The sequence below is a fragment of the Neopsephotus bourkii genome, unplaced genomic scaffold (assembly GCF_033783945.1).
Source record: "Neopsephotus bourkii isolate Nb327-2 ecotype Australia unplaced genomic scaffold, CSIRO-AGI_Nbou_v1 NB_778, whole genome shotgun sequence".
NCBI lineage: Eukaryota > Metazoa > Chordata > Aves > Psittaciformes > Psittacidae > Neopsephotus > Neopsephotus bourkii.
The window spans coordinates 147818-149847 of record NW_026901274.1 but is presented as its reverse complement, the minus strand read 5'-3'; the positions used below and the strand labels follow the sequence as shown (position 1 = coordinate 149847).

General features: G+C 57.7%; 1 protein-coding gene across 1 annotated transcript; it reads left to right on the top strand.

Moving 5' to 3' along the window:
- Nucleotides 1–949: 949 nt before the first annotated feature.
- TUSC1 (tumor suppressor candidate 1) lies at nucleotides 950–1510 on the top strand. Its single transcript, XM_061355096.1, has one exon. It carries the CDS (start codon nucleotides 950–952, stop codon nucleotides 1508–1510), a length of 561 nt encoding a protein of 186 aa, XP_061211080.1.
- Nucleotides 1511–2030: the final 520 nt, after the last annotated feature.

Below are 2030 nucleotides of genomic sequence, written 5' to 3'. Positions count from 1 at the left end.
GCACCCTGCTGTTGCAGAGATATGTGTGTAAAACTTAGCTTGGCCAATAGCAATGTATAAACAGGCGTGTGAACAGGTTTATGTAGCCAATGAAAGATGCACAGCTGTCACGTAAACTATCACCAATGGTATAAATTAGGTGAGCCTGTGCAATAAAGCGAACAAGAAGCGTAACTCATTTGAGATTGTCTTCTTGATTCGGGTCGCTCCTCCGACATTTTCCCACACTATTTCCAGGACTCTTAGCAAACTTCTGGTGCACTCCCATGTTCTTATGTCAAATCTAATTCCTTGTAGAAGCCCACATTTTATCTTTAATGGTGATGCATGGACTAGAATAAACATAGATGCTTCTCACCCCATGCTAAACCCCACTGTTATGTCAGCATAAAGATCAAGGCAGCATAAACACTTTGTACTGTAAGTATCATTTCTGGCTATCATTTATTAACTATAGGTCTATCTCTTTCAGGTTTAATACTGACCTTCCTCTGTGCAGTAGCCACCACAATAAGTAACAATAAAAAGGAAGCCCACATTAACATTGAAGGACTGCACAACTATACCAACCAGCCAAACCCACCTTGTCAGGCGGGCACCTGGGTGGAGTGGGGTATTCTGAGAGGGGACTACCCAAATCCATCAGTCACGGTTAGGGAGCAGGCCGGACCAGCACAAGTTACGACGCAGGAGGAGCTAACCGGCTACTGGCCCCGGCCGCGAGCCCGGAGAGGTACTCGCCCCTTTGCTGACAGGAGGCGGCCAACGGCGCAGCACCACCCCACGCCCGAAATGGCACTGCCCCCAAGATGGCGCCGCGCTGGCCGTTCCACCCCCGACCCTTGGCCTCCGGCCAGCTCCGCTGCCCGAAGACCCGCCCCTGGCTTTGCATAAAGGCGGTGCCGGCACCTCCCTTCTCTTACGGCGGCGTCGGCGCGCGGGAAGCAGGATGAGGCGCATGCGCGTTGCTGAGGGGCGCTGGAGCTCTGCCGGTGTGGCGCGGCGGGGCCGGGCGGGGGTCGGCGGTGGCGCAGAGGGCTTACGTGGCCAAGGCGGCCGCCAGGAGGGTTGGCGAGGCCAGTCGCAGGGCTCGCTGCAGCAGCTGGCGGAGCGGTACGCGGACCTGGCAGCTAGCTACAGCGAGGCGCTCTGGCAGCGGGCGGAGCAAGAGACGGAGAACGCGCGGCTCCGGCAGGATAACGCGCGGCTGCGCCTGGAGAACCGCCGCTTGCGCCGCGAGAACCGCAGCCTTTTCCGACAGACCCTGGCGGGCCCCGACACTGCCGACAACCGCGCGGCCATACAAGGGGAGGTGGAGGCCCTGCGCGCCCAGCTGGAGAAGTTGCAGGAGAGGCACACCCGGGCTTTGCAGGAGCTGCGGCGCTGCCAGACCCCTTGCTGGTCGAAGGCCTCGGGATTCGACGACCGCAAGCTGGGTGAGCTGCTGGAGAAGGAACAGGCGCCGTGTCCCCCCCAGCAGCCGCTAGAGAAGAAGGGCCAGCTCTTGTAGCTGGCCTCGGGAGAAGGCGCGGCTAGCAGGGTTGCTCTGACGGGACGGGACCGCTGATATGCTCGGGCTCGCTGTCAGCTATGGACCTTGAGTGAGGCTGGGCGGCACTCTCTCACTGCCCCCGGCCATGGGCGGGCTCCTGCCTCGTCAGGCCGAACAGGCCCCTCCCAAGGAAGGGTGGGAGGGAAGTTGACTGGGTGTTTCTAAATTCCTGTAGTAGATGGGTGACCGGGAAGCATTAACCGGGATCACGGGGAAGTGGGTTCTGTTGGGAAACTGATGCTGAGAAGAGGCCTGCCATTGAATGCGTTGAGGCAGCAGTTGACATGGAGAACAACCACAGTGAGAAGAACAGTTTGTCTCATGTCACCTCATAGCATTGAACTGTACATCCCTTGGGGACCAGCTATGGACCACCTTTGTTCTCTTTGAGCAGACCTCAGTAACCATGGAGACTGTCAAAAGATGGTTCTGGCTGATTTTTAGTAGTCTCTGTCTGCTAGTGAAGGAACCTCACAAG

Bases quoted from the DNA above. Each gene is read 5' to 3' on its own strand.
- TUSC1 (XM_061355096.1), top strand. From the start codon at position 950: ATGAGGCGCATGCGCGTTGCTGAGGGGCGCTGGAGCTCTGCCGGTGTG.